Below are 21,017 nucleotides of genomic sequence, written 5' to 3' on the forward strand. Positions count from 1 at the left end.
CAGTTGCCCACTTCGCGACGACCTGACGTAGTTCTGATGGAGCGGGTGGCCGTTGTCTTCCATGATTTTTTTTAATTTTTCTTAGGCACTTTTGTTCAAAAAGTTCCTTTAAATGTGGTAATGTTGTGAGTGTAATTTTTGATGCTTTTTTAATGATGTTTTCTAGATGTCGCAACAGTTTAGATGAGGCGTTGCCTTGCCAACAAGTTATTCCGTATGTTAGCAGATTTTGTATAGTCGCGCGTAAAAAGTCTCAAGGATCTTCTTGTTTAGTTTAAAGCTATTGAGTTTGTATAGTAAAAAGAGTTGCTGGGCTGTTTTCTTTGTCAGAGTTCCAAGGTGGTCTTCCCATGAAAGCTTGTTGTTGATGATAACGCCAAGATATTTATATGCGTTTACTTGTTCTATAGATGTAGTGTTTATTTGCAGTTCACGTATAGTTTGTTTTTTCTTTCTAAAATCTATTATAAGTTCTTTAGTTTTTGTGACATTCAGTTCTAGAAAGTTGTTGGTGCACCAGTTTGTAAACTCTACTATCAAGCTTCGATACTGAGTTTCATCTCCTGAAATAAGACAGACTATGGCAGTATCATCAGCGAATTTAATTAGTTTAACTGAGTCATAGATGCTTCTTATGTCATTAGTGTAAAGAGTGTACAGGAGAAAGTACACAACCTTGTGGAGCACCCGTACATAGTACTTGAGTTGATGATTTGGTGTTGTTGACTTTAACATACTGAGGCCGTTGGGTTAAAAAGTTTAGAACCCATGCTTGTACGTAAGGGCTTACATTTAAGTTACTGAGTTTGTTTATCATTAGATGTGGCGGTATGGTATTGAAAGCCGAGGAGAAATTTACGAAGAGGACTCGTGCATATGATTTGGGTATATCGAGACGCTTATAAAGCTGGTCCAAAAGCAATAGAATGGCATCCTCAGTTCCTCTAGCTGCTTTGTATGCAAATTGGTGAGGGTCTAGGCTGTTATTGACTTTTGCTACAAGTTGTTTAAGCACATATTTTTCAAAACATTTTTCCTTTAGAGGTACTTGCCAGTATCCTCTAGAAAGGTCCAACATGGTGAAAATTTTTGCTTTTTTCAAATTAGTAAACATTTCCTCCGCCTGTGGCATTGGGAATGGGTCAAATTCTGTAACTTTATTTAGTTGACGGTAATCCACACACAGTCTAATGTTGCCACATTTTTTTTTAACCAGCACAACTGGTGCAGCACATGACGAATTAGATAGTTCTATCACTCCCAATTTAAGTAGTTCATCTATTTCTTTCTGTAACGCTTCTCTGTGATGCAATGGTACAGCATATTGTGGTAGTTTATTTGGAACTCTGCCTATTAATTTGATATCATGTTCTATGATATTCGTTCTTCCTTGGTAAATCTGTAAAAAATATTCTTAAAATCTTCCAATAATGTTGTTACTTCCTTAGCTCTGTCTGACGAGATTCCTGTCACTTCCACATCTTTCCATGTTTGACTGACATCAGTTGAAATTGTTTCTTTGTGTCCCAATCTTTCCTCTGTCTCAAAGTCTACACTCACGGATGCACCCATGACCAATGGGTCTTCTTTACTGCTTTTTTCACTTTTTTGTTGCGACCTAAATTCTTTTAGCATATCCACATGAAATATTTTCAGCCTTGAATCAATTTTAATTTCATAATCCACATCACTAATTTTCCTTGTTACCTTATAAGGACCCAACCATTTCGTGAATAGTACATTCTCCTTATCCTTTAGTAATGCCAAAACATCTTGACCTACTTCTAGTTTGGTCAATTTCCTGTGTTCATTCACCCTAGACTGTGTTAGTTCACTTTTATCAAGCACATGTTTGCTCGTTTCCTCACAAGCCTTTATTACTTTATTTCTGGTTTCTGTCACTATATCGTAACTTTCTTTATTTCCAACATGTTCTTGTGGGAGTATTAGTTCTTTTAGGATTGCCATTGGGCCTCTTGGATTTCCTCCATAAATCATCTGAAATGGCGAAAACCCGGTGGTTTCATTATGGCTCTCTCTGTATGCGAAAAGGATTGAGGGTAATGCCACATCCCATTCTTTGGGATTGTCATCTGCTACTTTCGATAACGCTTTCTTTAACGTACAGTTAAAATGTTCACAAATACCGTTGCTCTGCGGGTGGTACGGGGCTGTAAACCTTTGCCGAATTCCAAACATTTTCAAAAATGTTGTCGTTAGTTGACAGTGGAACTGTGTGTCCCTATCTGACAGTACCTCTTCAGGAAATCCAAACTGTGTAAATAATGTATATAACGCTTGAACTATAGCACTGGCTTCAATTGTTTTTAGTGGAATAGATTCTGGCCATCTTGAGCACACGTCTATCACAGTTAGAATATATCGATGACCCCTATTTGATATCACTGGCATGGGTCCAATCAAATCAATCGCAATCTTACTAAATGGCCTTTCTTGTATATCTACCTTTTGTAATGGAGCTCTGATTTTTTTAGTGCCTTTCATTTGACAAACTTTGCACGACAACACATAATTTTTTATGTCTTTACTAATAGATGGCAAATAAAGGTCCCAAAATATTCTTTGTTTCGTTTTGTGAATTCCCATGTGGCCTGCATATGCTTCATCATGCCCATTCTTCAATATGACATTTCTAAATTCAGCTGGTACAACAACCTGTATAATTTTTCTTCCTTGTGACTCAATTTCTCTAACCAAAATTCCTCTTTCTATATAAAATTTTCCTCCTCTACCTCCTTTCTGGGCCAACTGACGCATCTCTGGGTAATTTTTTTGTTCTGTAATAAACCTTTCCTTGTTGAATACTACATTATTAAGTTCTAATGTTTCTGAGTTTTCTAATAATCCTTCTTCTTTTGTTTTCTTATCTGGTAACTGAAATAATTTTTCCAGATCTCCTGCATCCAGGTCCTTACATTTGGATCAAGTAATACTCATTCCGAAACACTTCTTCCAATTTCCCATATCCTTTTCATTGCCATTCTTTATACCTGGAATATTTCCAATAATCAAATCAATATGAGCATGGTCTATTACACATGCATCCACAATTCCAGTAAAATATGGTGTATCAATTTTAATTCTAGCAACTGGTAATTGTACAGTCTTCCCATCAAACATCACACAATTCCTGGTTTTGCCAGTATAGTCTTGTTCTTCTACTAATTTCTTATTAACACCCACTATTGTACTACCTGAATCTCGTATCATCCTTGCTATTTTGTTTCACACGAAGGTCTCAAAATACTCTAGGCTTCCTGCACATGTTAACATTGACAGGCTTTGATCTCTTCTATCTCTTACTCCGCCGAATCTTCCCTGTACATTTCTTTGGTATCGCCCTCGGTTACTATAAAACTGTCCTTGTTTACTACCCATTTGGTTCCTTCCTTGTCCTCTAAACCTATTTTGTTCATCATATCTAAATCATCTGCCGTTGTTGATGTAGTTGTCTCGTGTATCTTTTGTTCTGTTAAATGCAATTATTTCTTCTTCTATGTCGCTGCCTCTGGATAGTTTCTTATCGGGATGTGCCACCTTATAGGACCTTATCAGTCTTACTATGTCTTCTATGGATTTTGGTTTCTTCTCCAACAAAAATATTTTTAATTCCTCCTGACACTCATAAATTGCTTTGTCTATCATTAGAAATGTCTTTAGACCGTCAAATGTCTTTTCTATTTTAGTGGTTTCAGTCCAATTTTCAAAACTACTGGTCATTCTGTCCAGGAATGTCTATGGGTCATCGCACAGTTAACAAATTGTTCACGATAGTACGCCTCTGTTTTTCCGTACGTTCACAGTAATTGTTCTTTCACCACGCTATAGCTCTGGTTCATGCATATCTTTGATTGAACCTCTGCTACAAATGACTTCGATAATAAGAATGACCATTTGTCTTCGGGGTATTCCAGTTCTCTCATTTCAATTTCAAATTTCTTCAAAAAAATGTCTATGTCCATTTTAGCTTCTTCAAATATCGCACCTTTATATTTTGCTAGTTTATTCCTTGTAGTTTCCCCCTTTCTTTTATCACTCTCTTTTTCTTGTTTTGTTTTTAACCTTTTCTCTGCTATCTCTTTTTCAAACGCTAACCTTTCTCTTTCAATGGCAACTAATTCATTTTTCTTTTCCCTTTCAATTGCTACTATCTCCTTATCCTTTTCTTTTTCTCTTTTGTCCTCCTTATCTAATCTCTCCTTTTCTTTTTCTCTTTCCATCGCTAATCTCTCCTTTTCTATGGCTAATCTCTCCTTCTCCATTAACCTTTCTTGTACGTATTTTCTTAGTTCTGCCCCTTCAAGCTCCAACAACCTTCCCTCTTCCTTCAACGCTGCTACCTCAGCCTTGTCCGCCATAGTATATTACTAATAATATCGGATCAAATGTTCTCCTGTCTCTAGATCTAGACTTTACTATCTCTACTGTCTGTTGACAGGAGATCCACTGTGTATAGAGGAATACGTGGGTTTTACCTTTGACTTGGGCGCCACTTGTTACGTCTTCATATTTGATGAGACTCTTTAGACATGAAAATGACAAATCACAGTTTTATAAATACTTTAATCTTTATTAACACTGAAAACACTTTCTTGTTCATATTCCTCCATTTTGGTTTTTCTTCCCCTTTCAACACGCAATTGCACCATTTCACATTTACAGTAAGATGCGCACGTAACAATTACCTCCCCTTATATTGAGTACTCTGACCAAATTACTATTCCAACAAATACCACTGCTGACTGTCATAACACATAAATGTCTCGACATTCATGAGCTTTCTAGTCAGTCCAGTCAGACATTATGCAGAGCTGACTTTCTTACCAAGGGTTTACAGAAAAACTAATACTATCAATAAAATTCATGGTAGAAGCCAGTAGTAGAAGTAAGATGACATGTGAGCAAGTCTAAAGTGTTTTATAAAAGTGATTGTACTGCAGAGGTTATAGGTCAATTCTGTCAGTGGTTATTAACCATTACAGATAAAAGTCCCACTCAATGCAACTGTTATATGTAATTTATATTTCGCTTGGACTGGAGAATCATTGTTAACTACAAGTTATTAACAATCAGTGTAAATTCCTTTACAAATAAAAATAATTCATATACAGAGCAAGAACCATCAAATTTTACATACATACACAAGATACATCCTAAAATAACAACAGCACTGTAAGACAATGACCAACCTGCATAAGGTGACTAATATTTTCCCTATCTGAAAGAATCTCACTCAAATTTTTGGTTCCAAGAACATTTCTGAGAGTGGTTGCTGCCAAAAGACGTGTAGAGCGATTAGCATCTTCTACATTTGTAATTGACATTGTGGCATTTTTGACACGGTAATAAACAACTGCATCCACAGCAACAGTGACAGAGTCTCTGGTTAAGACCTAAAGTAAAAAATATTTCAAGTGAAAAGAGTTATAGGTTTCATCATTATATAATTGTAAGATCATGATGAACAATTGGATTATATTTTACTTTGATTTTATTCAAAACACGTTTACATTCACAACATCAAAGATTTGATCAAATTAAATGTTAAAATGCTCTGAGAGAAAGCTATTATAATAACAAGTGAGATATTAAAGTACTTTATGGGAAAAAAACTAAATTTATAGGCATATTTATCAATACAATAAGATTTATTTCCCTAAATCAATATCAAGCTTAATTAATAATTACCAATTGGTAATTTTTTAAATTGATTAATTTTTGTTAGGTAGAATAAATAATTGTGTAAAGTTTCAACCATGAATGGTTATAGGAGAAATAATATTTACAATTAACTAAGGGGACAAAACCCCACTTTTTAAAAAGGATCATTGTTTTTTTATTGTGTAAGTGTATGAATAGGAGGCATTAAAATTATTATTAAATGATAAAAAGTATTTTAAAAAAAGATATAATAAAGGTACTCATTTTAGACCTTGCTATCTATAGGGGCAGACAACATAAAGCTCATCTGTTTCTATGGCTGATGTTTAAAAGGGTGTCATGTGGCCAGTCTGGCAAAATTGCCAAGAAAGTAGTGACAAAACAACCATGATAAGATAGCACTCTGACGAAATAGCGCTAATATTTATTATGCATGTTTTTTCTTTGTTTTTTTTTAAATATTACATATACTGTAAACTATAAATACACAAAAACAAGGTTACAAAGACAGTTTATGTGGAAACACAAACTTAAAATCGGCCCCCGAAGTGGTCTAACCAGGCAGGTAAAAAGGCAGGTTTCAATATTTTCAGAAAAAACATCAGAATGAAAATTTATCAAAAACAAATGACAAAAGAATGGAGAAAGAAGGTTGACAGATCTTGTGTGGTGCCCCAGCGGTCCAGCAGACCAACGGATAGATGAAAGTGAATGTGAAGTTAGATGTGAACCTGGCCTAACTGATGTCTTATAATAAATATCTAATTGATCTAATTGTTTTGTAAAGGGTCAAGATCTTATTCAAATCCTCAAGAAAAAAAAAATTTCCATAAAAAAAATATAAATTAAGTGTACTATTCCTCTGGTGGAGCGCTGCAGTTCCTGCGATGATATGAAAAACTACTTATTAATTGTTGTTTTCAATTATGTGCAACTTATATGCATACTAAATAGATTTTTTCTCTTAAAAAATTTTTTTTGTGTGTGTAAATGTAGTATTAGTATGACAGATAGGCCACCATCAAATCTGTATGTTGTATTTATCTTGATGTTTTCTCTATCTGTGAAAGTATCTGTCAGCATAGCAGAGAACATGATACTGAACAGCGTAGGTGCTACGTTTGATACTTCAAAGGTCTCTGATGGTTCTCCACTTTCTTAAACATGAACCTTCATGCCATCATGAAATAGTCTCACCGTGGTTATGAATTTTCGTGGACAGCTATACTTTGACATAATCTTCCAGAGTCCTTCTCTGCTAACAGTGTCGAATGCCTTTGTTAGGTCGACATATATTGAGAAGAAGTCAGCATTTTGTTCTTGACATTTTTCCTGGAGCTGCCTTGCCGCAAAGATCATGTCAATGGTACCACGCTCTTTTCTGAAGCCACACTGGCTTTCTGGTAGTTGATCATGTTCTATGTGTTGCATGAGCCAAATTTAGTAGGATGCGTGCAAGGATTTTCCCAGCAATAGAGAGAAGAGATATTTCTCTGTGGTTGTCGCTGATTTGGCGGTTTCCTTTTGGCTTGTATAAATGAACAATAGTGGCATCTTTAAAGTCTTGTGGTATTGACTCTTGTTCCCACATAATTAAGTACAGCTCATGAAGTCTTTCAATCAGGGCTAAACCACCTTTTTGTAGACCTCTGCAGAGTCAGCTCCTGGGGCTTTTCCGCTTGTGAGCTGTTGAATGGCAAGATCAGTTTCCTTTTGCGTAGGGGGGTTATCCATTTTTTTCAATTATTGGTACTTGCTATAGCCTGTCTATGGCAGCTTCATTTATAATGGAAGGTGTATTGAGAACCTTTTCGAAGTGCTCGGCCCAGCGTTTAGGATTTCTTCCTTGTCTGTCAATAGGATTGTCCCATCAGCATTTAGTAGAGGGGATGAGCCTGACTTTGTGGGTCCATAGACTTCGTTTATGGCATGGAAGAAGTTCTTCATGTCATGCTTTTCAGCAAATTCCTGTATTGTTTCCACTTTCTTGCTTAGCTAGGCATCTTGCATTTGGCGTAACTGTTTTTGGCCTATTCAACCCAAGGTGGCTCAAAGCAAAATCAAAAACAAATTCAGCAGTAATCAGGGACTTGATATTTGCTGACGACTGTCCCCTAAATGTCTGCTCTGAAAATGATCTGCAGAGCAATGTCAGTGACTTCTCAAGAGCATGCTCAGACTTTGGCTTTACCATTAACACAAATAAGACTGAAGTCTTATAGTTACCTGCTCCTGGGAAAGCCTACTCGGATCCATGTATCAAGATAAATGGACATGATATAAACCCAGTGGACAGATTCACGTATCTTGGCAGCACACTCTCCAGAAACGGAAAGATTGATAATGAAATCCACCTGCGTATTGCCAAGGCCAGTGCATCCTATGGCAGACTGACTTAAAACGTCTGGAACAGACGTGGCATCACTACAAATACAAAGCTAGTGATCTATCGAGCCATCATCCTCCCGACATTGCTCTATGCCTCAGAAACGTGGACAGTGTACAGAAAACATGCAAAGAAACTTAATCACTTCCACATGACATGTCTAAGAAAAATACTGAATGTCAAATGGCAAGACAAAATACCAGATACTGAAGTCCTTCGAAGAGCGGGCCTGCAAAGCATCCATACAACCCTGATGCAGTCTCAGCTGCGATGGGCAGGACACGTCTGCAGAATGGAAGACCGCCGCATCCCTAAACGACTCGCAAGGTGGTCAAAGAAAGCGCTTCAGGGACACCCTCAAAGCTTCACTGAAGGCGTTCAGCATAGACCCAGCCACCTGGGAGACAGAGGCACATGACAGAGCATCATGGCATTGCGCTGTGAAAACTGGTGCACAAGTTGCTGAGGAAAAGAGAACCACGCTGGTAGAAGAAAAACGCCAGAGAAGAAAAGCAAGGCCCACGACACTAGCTCCAGCTGGAATAACCTGCCCAGTGTGCAGCTGAATATTCCGGGCTCATGTAGGTCTCACTAGCCACATGAGGAGGCATAAAACCCCAATGCAAAGCCCTCAGCCCCCTGGATGACAAAGTGGTCATCATCAAACCACGATGGACGAACTATATGACAGAACTTACATAACTTAGCAATACAAATATAATAATAAAAAAAATTTTCACAAAAAATCTTAAACCATTTGCATAAATGTGTTAAAAATATGGTAAATAGGCATCTCCCCTTCTAAAGAGCCTTCAGTGTTTGTTATTATTAATAGTTGTAAAAGTAGTGTATTTTATGAAAAAATTGCTTGCATAAGTGATTTAAAAAATTAGATTTTTCACTTTCAGAAAAGAAAAAAGTACCCGTAACATTAGAGGAAATTACAAATTTGTAATTTAAAAAAACACAAAGCACCTAGCTCTGATAGTTTATCGGCTGAAATATTTAAAATTGGAGGTGTTGTTTGCTCTATGCTGGGAAAAGTGGGTTGTTCCACGTGATCTTCGAGATGCTGTAATTAAATCACTATACAAAAAGCCTGATAAGTACAACTGCTCCAATTATAGGGGCATTTACACTTCTGTCTGTAGCAGGAAAAATCATTAGCATGAGTCTTGCTTGACAGACTAACCAAATATCTGAAAGTCAATGTGGCTTCAGAGCTGGAAGAGGTACAGCAGAGAGCAGAATCTAAACCTACACGTTGCCTTTGTGGATCTCACCAAAGGGTTATGACACTGTCAGTCACGATGGCTTACGGAGGATTTTCACCAGGTTTGGATGCCCATTTAGGTTCTTATTCATTCCTAAGCAGCTTTATGTGGAACAAAAATGCCATATTAGACACAATGGTGATCTGTCTGATCACTGCCCCATAGAAAATGTCATGAAGCAGGGCTGTGTACTTGCCCCTCCTCTTTTTGCTATCTTCTTTGGCGTATATGTTGGGTCGAATGAAGGAAATAGTAGAAGTAACAGAGCTTGTGTCCTACTTCCTCACAGTGAACATGATCTCGAGCTACGGTCAACGAATTTGCATATACTGCTGCCTCTTTTGGTTTTCGAGATGAAAGGTGTTCGTCATAACAGGTGCCCTATGGAACAGCTTAGGCACCAACTTGCTTTAACTGACATAAGAGATAGCACTTGGCTGCAAGCTACTTTGGAAGGAGACAGTTGGAGATAACTTACAAAGGCTGCGGGATACACATTTGAGACCAACAGAAAATCCACAGCTGAAGACTGATGTAGACATAAGAAAGAGAATCTAAATTGACCACCAACGGAAAATGATTATGACTGCACTGGAATTGGCAAAATATATAGGTCACAGCTGGGGATGTGTACTCCTTATTTATCTTCAGACTGGAAGAGAAGCCTTGTATATATATATATATATATATATATATATATATATATATATATATATATAAGCTTACTTTTTAAAAAAAAAGTGACTGGGCCTTTTGTATATTAACAACATTGGGCATTTTCTGGAAATGCTCAGCCAAAAAAAAATTTCAATAACAAATTGCAGTTAAAGAAATAAAACATTAAAAAAAAAAAAAAATGAAGCAAAACATATGTTAGATTAAAAAACAAAAATAAGTTTTGCTTCATTTTTTTTTTTCTCTTCATAATGACACTCCCATCATTGATTTGAAACAGCTATTTCCTTCAGATTAACACTCTCATAATTGATGCTTTAAAACTCATTTGTTCTTTTGCATTTTTTACCTCTCAATGTGTTTTAAGCTGGTTGCTTGAATTTTCTTTTTTTTTTTTTTAATTCATGATATGGTAGTGACATTGGGTAGTGAGCTCAAAGTTTTAATTGTATCTGTTTTTAAATGTGTTATTTGAAAAGTTTTGAAAAAGTATGGATATGCATCATACAAATATTTTTTTTTATTCAATTCAGATAATAGTAAATTTTCATTTTTAATTTTAAAATTAAAAAAAAATTTTATTCTATAAAAATTAATGCGCATTATGTATTCATTTTCCTTTTATTCTATGCCAAATAACAAACAAAAATGTATTTAAGTTAAACATAATATTGTAGTGCACTAGTGAATAATTCTTTTAGAATGAGGAAAATAATTTCAGAGTGTGGTCAGATTGACTCATTTAAACATGTTCATTCCTTTTTGCAACACTCCAAAAGAAGTGAAACAAAAAATGCATTTTTCACAAGAAAATAGTTTTATGATACTAGTACCACTATGTTAGTGATAATTGCTCTTAAAAACTACAATAATAATCCTATTTCAATAACAATCACTAAAACTGTTGTACCTCTTGGGGTGGGACATCAAAAGACACTGTTCTCAAGTCAACTTTAGTGTATGAATCCATGCAGGGAATGATGAAGAAAAGACCTATACATAAAAAAAATGTCAGGAAATTTAATAAACAAATTAGTGAGTTCATATCATGTTGTTCTCATCTATTGTTTGTTTAATTATTTCACTCCAAAACAGTCAATAGACCATGCGAAAAATTCCAGCTAATTTTAAAATGATCATTAAAGTAGAATTAGTTTATTAGAACAATAAAATCTTTTTAAAATTCCTTATTGATGTGTCATATTAAGAAGTAGGTGTGCACAGTGATCTAACCCTGAACATTGTTTCTAAACAAACAAAAAGAAAATATAACTAATTCCTATGCACAGAGTTTAGAAGTGTTAAGTACTTGATTACTTGTAGATAGTCTTCTATTGTTCTTCAACTTTCCTTTAATGACACAAATGGTTTATTTATATACACTAATATATAAGTTCATTTGCAATATTGGTAATGCCCAGAAAGTAAATAGACAAATGTGTCCGACTGATTTTTAACAACCTGGCCAGATAGACGTACACATGTAGGTCTATATAGTGTACTGAGTGTGCAGTCCATAATGACAAGATCACCCAGTTTTTTTTCCCTTGCGCATTTAACAGTTATGCAATAGTGTTAGTTGTATTTTTAGTGGTCAGACAAGAAAATAGCACATCGGAATGGTTAGTCAAGCATGTATTTTACACTATAAAATAGTTATACAGGTCGTTTATATTTCTTTGGATACTAGATCTAAATTTGATATTCTAAATATATGTTATTTAATGAGATTTTAAACTTTACCAGTATAAGTAAGATTTTCCGTTATATAATAAGTTAATATAATTTTTTTTTCAAAAAAGAGCACCATTATTTTCTAAAGGTTTTAATTCAAGGCAAAAATACAAGCAAACATATTTATGTAGACATTTTATTTTATTGTGCATTAGCATTTATGTAAGAAACATATTCCTTAATACTGATTTTATTATAGATAAATATTACTAGAACGTTAAAAGAATAAGATCGAACCATAGGCATACAGTCAGATGATTATATCTATATAGGTCTAATTCAACCCCACTACCCCCCCCCCCCCCCAAAAAAAGTTTGTTATAGTTTAATTAACTTTCTTTAGTCTAGTTTAACTATCTTTTGAAATTCATGATAAACTAATAGTTTAACTACTTTATTTTAGTTAAAAACTAGTTTTAGTTTAACTTTTAAAAGTTAGTTTAGTTCCCATCACTAGTAATGTATAATAACAACTCCAAGATTTCCATCTCAGAAACACTAAATACTCTTCACTCTTCAAATAAAACTCTCTTCCATAACAAGATAAAAAGAAAAGCTCTGCTGTCCCTTTCACTCACAAAAATTACTGACTAAGTTACAAACAATCCAGCCCCCACTCAAAAGCTAAGATCCAAAACAAAAACAACCTTGACTACCCAACCTCTCACTCAAATGCCCCCCTCCTTTTGCAAAGGGGGTAGACAAGAAGGGAGTAAAATACTGTTACTTCAGAGCCTGTGCAATGTCCCATTGAAATGCATCTAGATTGTAATAGTTCTTGTGTAAATAAATAAAGTAAATAATATTAAAGATGAGTGGTCTGTGAATGTTCATTTGTCCACAGATTATTTTTTGGATTCCCTTAATTTTTATTAGAAGTTTGGCATTACAATTCTATTTATGTCATTTCAAATTTGAGATGTTGAGAGAGATCATTTTTGTTAGACATATTTCATAATTAAATAAAAGTATTCAGAATTTGTATTCTTGGATTTATTCTGCGGTGTATGGGGGGGGGGGGGGGAAGGGGGGTATCTGCCTTTAGGCACTCAGTAAACACAACTCTGCCTGAGTCGGGTGTCAAGCCCAAGCCAAGCCAAGTTCAAGCGTACTTAGCCTCTCTAGATAACTATACTTTTTTTTTCTTTCCCTGAACAAAATGTATTATGTAGATAGAATTTTCTTAATTATATTAAACTTCAAAAGGGCTGTACCGCCTGGTTGTGCAGTTTGTGCGCTGGACTGTCATTTGGATTTATCGATGGTCCCAGGTTCAAACCCTGCCCGCTCCCATCCCCCGTCGTCCTGCGGGAGATTTGGACTAGGAAGTAAACTATCTTCAACTCTGAAGGAACATCTGAAACATGTAAAACATTTTACAAACAAACACATTTATCCTCAAAATGGTTGTGTGGAACCAAAACACGAATAGACACCTAACAAACAAACAAGATGATATATATTTAAAAAGGAAAATGCATGAATGCTACTAGATCTAAGAACTATGAAGTCTGACTAATGAAATATTTAGCTAGCTACTGGATATCTAAGCACTACCTAAGAGAAGTTAACCAAGTCCAATAGATGCAATATTTAGCTGGCTACTAGATATCTAAGCACTACCTAAGAGAAGTTTACAAGTCTGAAGTTGAAATATTTAGTTAGCTAGTAGATCTAAGCATTACCTAAAAGAAGTCTATTAAGTTAAAATTATTTACCTGGCCCTTTTGCTCCACCTGATAAAAGTCTTCCAAGTCTAAAAATGACAGCCCGTTCATATTCTTGAACAACCTAACATAAAAACATAAATACAAATAGGTTTAATATTAAGTTTTAAATTAAAAGTGAAATATTTTTGTTCCAAAATATTTTATTCTCTTTTTAACCTTCTTTTTACAAAGCTTATATTAACTGTCTGCCTGGTAAAAAGTTTGTATACGTTATTTCTCCAACACCCAATCTCGGATCAAGCTGAAGTTTTGCACAATTATTTCTTTTACCTGACAACACAAGAATCAACAAAAAAAACAAAAAAAAACAATTAGTTTCTAAACTATTGGTTATTTATTATTTTGTTTGGTATTTTGAATTTTATTAGACTGATGTGGTGGTATAAGCTGAATTATAGGTCGCCGCTTTAAATTTAGTTTGAACAAACAATAGATAACAACACAATCTTCTATTTTCATTGGTATATCAGCTTTAGGAGGCTTGAGCCATGAGTTTGAACTGAGGCTGCTCCCTTTCTTTTCTAATAAATACTTTTAACAAGGGATTATGGTAAAATTCACCCAGATATCCCTTTCTTTCTCCCCCCCCCTCCCGGGCCCCAAAAAAATTTTCCCACCTGGTTCAGAAAAATGATAGGATCATAGCGTATAGAGAAAGCTAAAAGCATGAAATAGCCCTAAACAAAAACTATTGGTAAAAATATTTCTAATCCCACAGATTTATTGTTGTTGGTCTAGATCTATTATACCATTAACTACATGACTGAACCAAACTAAATGATACAATTACACTTCATATAAGCTTTGTTTTTTTTGTTACCTATCTTGTTATATATCTTTTGTTATGAAAGACAATAATGGGCATGAATTCATAGTGAAGATGTGCATACAAATTCTAAAAAAATATCAATATCAGACAATATCAGGATCCTCTCCTCACAATTTCTATAGCACAGCTTCTGTGGGTCGCCTAAGACTATCATTAATATGGATTTTGTTGTCTATAACTAATGTGTCAATCTTGACATTGTAGACAGTTTTTTCCATTGGAAGTTACTTTTTTTTATTGTCATTCGAGTATAGATGAGGTAGACAACTGAATTAGAATAATTTAAAACATTTATTTGTAGCACAAATAATTTTTTACAATTTTCATTAAGCTATTTCATATTCATCTATGTTACTTATATGTAGAAGATTTAAACACTTCGTAAAGTATTTGAAAAGCACTTTTGTTTAGAATTTATTAGGCCTAATATGTTATAGTTTTAAAACCCATGGAATTAAAGGTAATATTCTCATTACCCAGCAAACCATAAAATGTATCTCAAACAAAGAATGTTTAGAAAAGAAAATGTATTGCAGATTTATTATGGTATGGTTTAACTTCAATTTTTAAAGCAGGAACAGAAAAAGCCCATTGCATCCTTAGTAAAGAACTCGTATAAGTTAAATCTAAGAAACCAAATATGTCATTTTAAAACATGCATCATAGATTTGCTGACAAGAATACTCAATTTTTTAGAGGTAAGGTTAGGTAAATCAATGATGATTTTAAAGACAAGTTTCTATTATGTAAACCTCCTGAAACGATTACTGCAGTACATGATGTATTTGATAAAGTTGGTTCATTTTTTGAAAAAGTATAAAATCTCTTGGAAAACATTTGTGGTGTCTATGCTAAGATGTTGGTCTGGATTAGAACAGAATAAACAAGAGTTGTTTGATAAGATCACATCATTCCAAATGAAAATTCAGATTGGTGAAAAAAAATTGAACAAAATTAAATTTATGCCTTTCCAACCTTACCTGCTTTCTATTAGGAAAATGACATAGAAGCTTATAAATAGATAAACTAATATTTCTGAACAAATATTTACACATGCTTGCAGACTAAATTTCATCTAATTTCTACATGGCATCCTATTTACACCTGTCAGAAATCCATTCACCTTCAAAGTTGAATATGTTATGGAGACATCACAGGAGAGTTTATTAAACTCAATAATAGCCATACAGCAAAAAATGATTTTTCTTCAACAACAATCTGGAACAAGTATAACTCCCCATTTGTCTGTGTTGCACTTTCTTCTTCCATTTACCAATAACATATTTTGTGAAACATGCTTTTCCTGATGGTCATTTATTTATCAAGTCTAAATACAGAAGTAAATTTGATTCAGAAGGTGCCATTTGTTGTAATCTTGTAAAGACTGGCCTAAGAATTCATGATCTGGTGAAACAGAAACAATTTCATCCTTGCATTGACATTGGCTTGTTTGCACAGACTACCGCAACAATATTGTAGTAATGTAGTTCAATATTTCCCTGACTACTACATATTAATTAATGATTAGCAATGCATAACAGATGTTTACACTATGATTACAATTTTTATAACATTATCAAATGCACAGTTGCTTAGGCTTATGAACAACAACTAACATTAAAAGAAAAAAAAGACAATTCCTCAATTATGCAGCTGATCGACCTTAGTAAGAGCAATTATTTTGTTTATTTTTTTTACCCTACCTCCCCCTTCCGTCAAAAAAAATTCTGGCTAAGCAAATGTATAAATTTACTCAGAGTATATACAATTCTAATCAGCAAATGTATAAATTTACTCAGAGTATATACAATTCTAATCATAGTCCTGAACGTCAATTTAATTATTTAACTCTTTGATGAAGACAAGTGGTAATACCCACTGACGTATGTCTGTTGAAGATAAAGATGGTCTAGACCAAGTTTTATTTTAGAAGATAATATTTCAAAAAATTATAACAGTCAAACTAGATATTTTCCAGAATTTTAGTCTTGGTGACATGCAGCTGCCAAAGCATTTACTAGCCATTGTAATCCTCCTTGCGCCATGTACATGGCACTGCGATTTGGAAGCAGATGCCAAGCAGATGGGCAAGACCTTGGGACAGTTGGAGAGACTCGCCCAGAACCAAGACGCCTGGAGGAAGCTGGTTGGTGGCCTATGCCCCAGAAGGGACCACAGGCAGAGATGATGATGAGATGTAATCCTTCTTGCAAATGAGAGGTGAGTACCACAAAGTCAGCAGTCTTCAATGCCCTAATCAGGATTACAGATTATGCTGTCTCTTCAGTTTGGTTGAAGTCAATCCATGTTAAAAAACCTTCCATCAGATCTACTATGGATATATACACCATCTTACAGTGGTTTAAAAGCACTGGCGAGTGAGTACAACCAAAAAGAATAGTTGATCCCAGGTATGTAAATTACCACTCAGCACAAGTTTGAAACTAGTAAAATGATTTAGAAGAAATATTGAATATGTGAAAGACCACCTCCTGATATTAAAAAAAATTTTTTTAGACTGACCTGAAGTTGATTCTTATACAATGTGAGTGAAATTAAAAGAGCACACCTGAAATGTGTGATTTATCAAGAAAAAGACTTAATAAAGGTCAAGAGGGACATACACAGTGGTGCAGCAAGGTACCCATGGGCCAGGGTTCAAGAAAACGTTGATGGCCCCCCCCTCCCCCCCTCAATATGACAAATTTTGAAATTTTGTGAGACAAAAAAATCGATTAGTTTGTATGTATCGGTACATTTAATAAAAGACATTTTAATTCTATTACAACTTCATGAACACAGCCAATAGAATCATTGAAGACCATGTTTAAGTACAGTGAACATAATGCGCAAGCGGCTGCTTTTGTTTGAACAATGCTAGAAGGCTATTGTACTGTCCGCTCATATTGCCTTGGCCTTGCAGGTAATTTAAAGAAACATTGTGATTTTGTATTTCTTGGAGTATTTGTTCAGCCAATGTTGCAGACTTCTGGTTCTCACAAATATAAAAAAACCTACAAATGATCATTGATTACAATTTCTTTGGGTATTTTGTCATCGGAGCTCACAAAACAATTTCAGAAAATAATGCTAATTTAATCAACTTTTAATATTTCTTGACTGTTGTCAACTATGATAGAGAAAAAAGGTGAAGTTTGGGTTTCTTTTAGTATTTTTTGGTAAAACTGCATTGTCCAACACAGTCTTTTATATCGCTTTGAATCTGTGGGGGATGAGGTAAGAGGTTGTGTTTTTTGTTGTTTTCTTAAGAATTTCTGTACTGAGTTTGAGTTTTGAGTTTTTGGCACATCGGCACACTGTAGGCCATGTCGTGCCCGTAATCCCTAAAAGGTTACTCTCTCTTCATACCACAAGGGCTAAATTTTATTTAGTTATTGAAAACAAGGTCTATTCACAGTTAAAATAGAATTTCTGTACTGCTAAGAAATTGTCATTGTTACTTGAGTCATCTAATCAATACTCTTCACGATGACCTCTAAATGAAAGGTTGTTGCGTGCTTAAGTAAAAAAATTAACATTCACTATGCGATGAAATTTCCGTCAGTAGGCCTAATTGTCAACTTCTTCAATGTGCTCCTTGTTTGCATCTTTCACTGTTCCAAGCTAGTTAAGTAGTTATTAGGATTATCATGTTTTCTTTCTGGAAAACAAACAACATTGATGCTGTCTCGGGGTATAAATCAGACCATCTGAACGACAATCCAGTGCACATACCATACGACAAGGCAGCCATTAAAGTGAAAGACACTATTCCATGATAAATGTAATTATCGCTTTATCTATAAATTGTTTTTTATAAACCTCCTCCCCAATTCAATCTACGAAGTCAAGATAAGTAGCACAAATAGTCCAAACCTTTAAGACTTTATGACCACTGGACATACACCCAGAAATTAAATAAAGGAAAAACAGGAGGTGTGCCCTACATCTTTGAATGGTTCGCTTGTGGCTGAAGAGATTAACTAAACAGGTTGAGAATATGAAAAGACCATTGCCCATTTAATCTCCTTTTCATTGACCTACGTTTTACAAATCTTGTGGTGGAGAACCAAAAAGCAGGGGAGATAAATGGTGATGTCTGTCTACATCTCATGTTCTAGTATCAGATAGGTAATGTCCATGTGAGGGGAGTGGAATCTGAAAAGGAGGGGAGCAAAGGGTAAACAACCAGACTGGTGATATCTCAGCTTGGGTAGTTTGACTGAAGTGCTGAAGTAATGGAGGAGCAATGCAATTCATCTAAATGTTTATTCATCTAAATAATGTGTGACATGTTGAAGGTTTGGTTTAAAATAAGATAAAATATTGTAAAAAGTGATGGTATTGTTTGAATATCATATCTTCAGAGAAAATTTTCTTTAAATATTAGCATGAATTCAGTTAAAATTAGAAAAATGCTAACATGTAAGCTACTTTGTTAATTAAAAGCTATCAACAAAATTTAGTTACAAAATGATCTGAAGATTAAAAGAATTTTATTTAAATTTTAAAACTTCACTACTTAAAAAATGTTTTTTTCCTAAATTTTCAGTGAACCTTTAGAAAAACAATCTTACCTTAATACACAAGCACAATGAGAAAGGAAATGTGATGATAATAGTCAACATAGATAAAGCATAGAGTATATATCCACAACATCCAATGCCACCACTTGGTTCCTCTTGGCCATTCTCTGAAAAGTAAAAACTCATTAGACCAATGGAATATGTTTTGAAAACTAAGAATTGAATACTTTGACATACTGGTATGGTCTTTTAGAATTATGCAATTATTGTTGCTGAAAATGAAATCCTTTTGAATGTACCTCCTTTTCATAAACTTTAGTAATGTTTTCTTTCCATTATTTTGGTACCAAAGCAGTGGTGTCACTAGGGTCGGTGTCACCCTGTGCAAGTAAGCCCCCCCCCCTAAAAACAAACAACTTTTGTGGGTTTTTTTTGTTTCGTTATGATGAACAATAAAACTGTAAGCTAATTAATTGATTGGTTACACCTGAAAATGGTTTAGATTCTATTTTAAAATGTCTTTTTTTTTTTTTTACATTTAATCAGAAGTGATTACATACATTTACAATGTACAATTACTGATTTGAGAAACATTGAGTTGAACATTTGTATTAGATATTATTTAAGAGCTCATTAAGGAAAAGGTTTTAAATTATACTAGTGTTTCTCAGCTGCTTCTGAAAAGGCAAATCAAGCACTATACAGGTTTACGTCTTCAGTTTTGTAGATTTAAAAAAAAGTTTGATAGTGTCCATCAGAATCACTCTGGAAAATAGCAAGAGAATATGGCATCTAGTAACATTTATTCCAGATTCAGCTATGTGTCAAAAGCGAATCAAACTGCTGAGTCACAACAGACAAATATAAGATAGGGTTTATCTTATCCCCATTTCTCTTTTTTGCAGCCATCGACAATGTCATAGAAATACATTAAACTGGCTGCATTCGGGTTCCTACGACGTAAACCAAACTGAGTTGGATTTTGCAGACGACATAGCATTACTTTGAAATACAATTAAATGTATACAGGATATGTCGGATAAAGACGCCCTCAAAGTTATGCATATTGGTTGCAGGTTACCCAGTACCCCAATCAACATTGGTCATACAGATCTTGAACAAAAAGAAATTTTAACCTATTTAGGCAGTGTTATCATAAGCAATGGAGTTGCATATCATTGTGTTGCATGTTGGATTGGAAAGCAGGAGCCGTCTTTCAAAAAGTATGGCCTATCTGAACAAATCAATTACCCTGGAGATTAAGATTCACTTACTCAATACAATCATTGTCCCAATGATGCATGTCGGATTGGAAAGCAGGAGCCGTCTATCAAAAAGTATGGCCTATCTGAACAAATCAATTACCCTGGAGAATAAAATTCACTTACTCAATACAATCATTGTCCAAATGACCACCTACGCTTCAAGATGTGGAAGGTTGAAAAGAGGCTGAGCAGTGATGGCTGTGAAGGATCCTACAAATAACATACCGAGATAATGTTATCAATAAAGAAATCTTTTCCCGCACAGGCATTTGCCGACTAAGGAAAGAGGCGAGTGAATGTCGATTGACATTTGTGAGACATATTATTAGACGAATCACGTTTACCAAAGTCAGACTCTACATTAGATCCGAAAAGAGAAATGCAAAAACATGGCTGTCTACATTAAATCATTGCGTCACACCTTTTTAGAAGGAGAGTGGCTGTGAAAGTCACCTAAGACTGATTTCTGTGGTGAGGGCTTGCAGCCCTATGCGTCATATGGTGCGCAAGGGGCTTATGTCTATGTGTTTCTCAACATTTTACAATAAAAAATGTTATGCTCACCACTCAACTAATCAGATAAGATGTTTGAGGGAGCGCATTAAGCTCACTCAGAGTTGTCAAGCGACAAACGTTGTTCTACATTTCTGAGCTTCAGAAACTCTTACTCCTGGCATCTACAACGCATTATTTTTCTCATAATAGGAACATTACAAGTCAAGTAGAATTAAATTAAAAAGGTTTGGGACATGTTCATGCTAAACTGTGAGTAATTTTGTTTTTAAAAGTTGCATTTTGTAAAAGTGCATTTTTCTGTCTTGAGTGTCACCCGGTACAGCCCGCACCCCTAGTAACGCCACTGTACCCCAGTATCCTGATTTTAATTTGATCTGTGACAGCTTTTCAGAATGTATTG

The 21,017-nt window shown here is 34.8% G+C and overlaps 1 protein-coding gene across 8 annotated transcripts in view; it reads right to left on the bottom strand.

Moving 5' to 3' along the window:
• Nucleotides 1-21,017, bottom strand: part of LOC106066792 (mechanosensory protein 2-like) — a 61,668-nt gene that overhangs the window by 7,636 nt on the left and 33,015 nt on the right. For 5 of the 8 annotated variants that reach the window (XM_056042927.1, XM_056042929.1, XM_056042930.1 and 2 more), the window contains 4 exons: nucleotides 18,888-19,003; nucleotides 13,470-13,542; nucleotides 10,928-11,010; nucleotides 5,211-5,414 (listed from right to left, as the gene is read on the bottom strand). In XM_056042927.1, coding sequence (XP_055898902.1) covers nucleotides 5,211-5,414; nucleotides 10,928-11,010; nucleotides 13,470-13,542; nucleotides 18,888-19,003 — 476 coding nt within the window. Of the gene's footprint in view, nucleotides 1-5,210; nucleotides 5,415-10,927; nucleotides 11,011-13,469; nucleotides 13,543-18,887; nucleotides 19,004-20,110; nucleotides 20,139-20,224; nucleotides 20,312-21,017 lie in introns of those variants that run through there. The other 3 variants (XM_056042932.1, XM_056042933.1, XM_056042934.1) reach the window with 2 other exon arrangements.

This window comes from Biomphalaria glabrata, chromosome 9 (assembly GCF_947242115.1).
Source record: "Biomphalaria glabrata chromosome 9, xgBioGlab47.1, whole genome shotgun sequence".
Lineage (NCBI taxonomy): Eukaryota > Metazoa > Mollusca > Gastropoda > Planorbidae > Biomphalaria > Biomphalaria glabrata.